The sequence below is a fragment of the Penaeus chinensis genome, chromosome 18, assembly GCF_019202785.1.
Source record: "Penaeus chinensis breed Huanghai No. 1 chromosome 18, ASM1920278v2, whole genome shotgun sequence".
NCBI lineage: Eukaryota > Metazoa > Arthropoda > Malacostraca > Decapoda > Penaeidae > Penaeus > Penaeus chinensis.
In genome coordinates this window covers 11,983,173-11,985,672 of record NC_061836.1, presented here as the reverse complement: position 1 = coordinate 11,985,672, position 2,500 = coordinate 11,983,173, and the positions used below count along the sequence as shown (strand labels likewise).

The window sequence follows — 2,500 nt, the reverse complement described above, 5'->3', positions numbered from 1 at the left end:
TAGCCACCGTCTGCAGTATAGCCTGCGAAAGAAATACAACGTATTACATAACCGTGATTAATAATTATGTCTATAACATCATAGGATTTGTTATTCATGATTAACTGAAATACAAATGATAGGATCAAATTCTCTTCAGTCGTCATATGATCTTTACATCTTGGTGGGATTGGCTTACAGCAATGACGTTTGTGTTTTTCTATATTTATGCACGCATGTGTATAATGTATATATTGTATATTTATTTATCAGTCTACCTTTCTGTGTGTGTGCGTGTGTGTGTAAATATATATGTGTGTGTGTGTACATACGTGTGCGTGTGTTAAATAATTGTTCTGGAACGTGCGCGCGTGTGTTTGTGTGTGTACGTGAGCGTGTGCGCGTTCGTGCAAAAACACATTGCTCGAATGTATTTGTATATATATTTATGTGAACTTTTATCACGAGTACATGTTGCTGTTACCCCGTGTAGGTTACATTTCTAAGAATGCCACAATATATATGCCATAAACATGGTACCCTGAGTGACTCCCCTCGGCCCGCACTTGCAGGTTGACGGGAGGAGCCTGGCCGGCCTGAGCAACCACGCCGCGGTGGACGTGCTGCGGGCCACGGGACAGGTGGTGCGCCTCCGCCTGGCGCGCTACCTCAGGGGACCCAAGTACGAGCAGCTCCAGCAGGCCATCGCGAACTCGGAGCTCAAGACCACGCCTACCACGCCCAACCCACCCAGAGCTCAGGTGAGTACTTCTCCTCTTCTGCGCCTGTAATCATCACCCATTCCCCCCTCTCTCATACACCCGCCGGCGCGGACGAGGAAGCCCCACAGTCACCCATCACCCTTCTTCAACTCCCTTGATTAGATGGGGATTAAAACCTGGCAGGTAATCCTATCCTTGACATGCATCTTAATTGATTTCTGTTTCGCCGTAACGCCTATGGAGATTGTCGTCTCCGGGGACACGGAGCGGGAGCGGAATCAAGGGTCTCCGTAGCGAGAGAGACGTGGGCGGAGGAAGGTTGCGAAACGGTTAGCTTTGTAGGTAAAATGAGTGGCTTTATTTACAATTTCTTCCGGTGGTATTTATGTGAGTGTTTATGATTAATGATCTGTGTTTGCTCTGGGATAAGTTTATTTTTAAACTGTAAAGACCTTTTGCATTTTAAAGTAAGGGAGAGGAGATGTATATACATTTCAGATTTAAACTTGGAATAATAAATTACATTTGACAGCGCTTCCTTTATGCGCCATGCTGGATCTCGCGCGCATGTCAAACGTACGCTTATGCAAGTGCGCGTGAGTTGGGTTACATATGCGGCGTATTTGTGTATGTTGGTGAATAATCCTACATGTGTTTGTATGAGTGCATAGACGTAGCGTGCTTGAACAGGAGGAAGGCAAGAGAAAGGGGAGAGGGAGGGTGCGGGGGTAGAGATGGAGTGTAAGGGAAGGAATGTTTGTATACAGTGTGGAGGAGGTAAACCCGGGGAGTTTGTACACGCCGCCCCAGCCCTCTCATCTCTCCCCGGTCAGCCCCACCTCCGCCCACCCTTCCCCTTCACCCCCTTCGCCCCCTCTTCCCCCGTTCGCTATCTCATATCCCATGCTCTTTTCTCCCCATTCTCTTCTTTCTCGTCTTTAATTCGCTTTTTGTCTCCTTTTCGCCTTCTTTCCGTTTCTTTGTATAAGGCCGAACCGGTTCTCTTGCCCCCCTCTCTTCTCTTCTCTTCTCTTCTCTTCTCTTCTCTTCTCTTCTCTTCTCTTCTCTCCTCTCCTCTCCTCTCCTCTCCTCTCCTCTCCTCTCCTCTCCTCTCCTCTCCTCTCCTCTCCTCTCCTCTCCTCTCCTCTCCTCTCCTCTCCTCTCCTCTCCTCTCCTCTCCTCTCCTCTCCTCTCCTCTCCTCTCCTCTCCTCTTCTCTCTCTCCCTCCCTCCCTCCCTCCCACATTCTCTCCCTCCATCCCTCCCTCCCACATTCTCTCCCTCCTTCCCTCCCTCCCACATTCTCTTCCTCCTTCCCTCCCTCCCACATACACTCCCTCCTTCCCTCCCTACTTCCTCCCTTCTTTCTCATATTTTCTACTTCACTCTCTTCATTTTTATTCCGGGATCGGACAAATCTTTCTGGCAGTTACTTTTTCTATCCTCAGACTTCCTTCTTAGTTCATCTTCCGCTTCAGTTCTTCCTTATCGATTCTTCTTCTGCTCTTTTGCCGTTTTTGCTTTTGTCTTACTCAGCTTTTGTCATGTTTTAAGTTTATTTTCTTTTGTTGTTATCGCCAGTTTCCACTTTTCTTTTCTTTTTTTACCCTTCCGTACTCAATAACCTTTTTTCTCCTATTATTTTCTTCATCTTCTTACTCTTACTTTCCTCCTCCTCCTCCACCTCCTCCTCCTCCTCCTCCTCCTCCTCCTCCTCCTCCTCCTCCTCCTCCTCCTCCTCCTCCTCCTCCTCCTCCTCCTCCCCTCCTCCCCTCCTCCTCCTCCTCCTCCTCCCCTCCT

At 48.4% G+C, this 2,500-nt stretch overlaps 1 protein-coding gene across 1 annotated transcript in view; it reads left to right on the top strand.

The window, feature by feature from the left end:
• LOC125034606 (multiple PDZ domain protein-like) overlaps positions 1 to 2,500 on the top strand; it is a 419,124-nt gene that overhangs the window by 59,001 nt on the left and 357,623 nt on the right. The window contains exon 7 of the mRNA XM_047626507.1: positions 552 to 740. Within this exon, the coding sequence (XP_047482463.1) occupies positions 552 to 740 (189 nt within the window). The remainder of the gene's footprint in view (positions 1 to 551; positions 741 to 2,500) is intronic.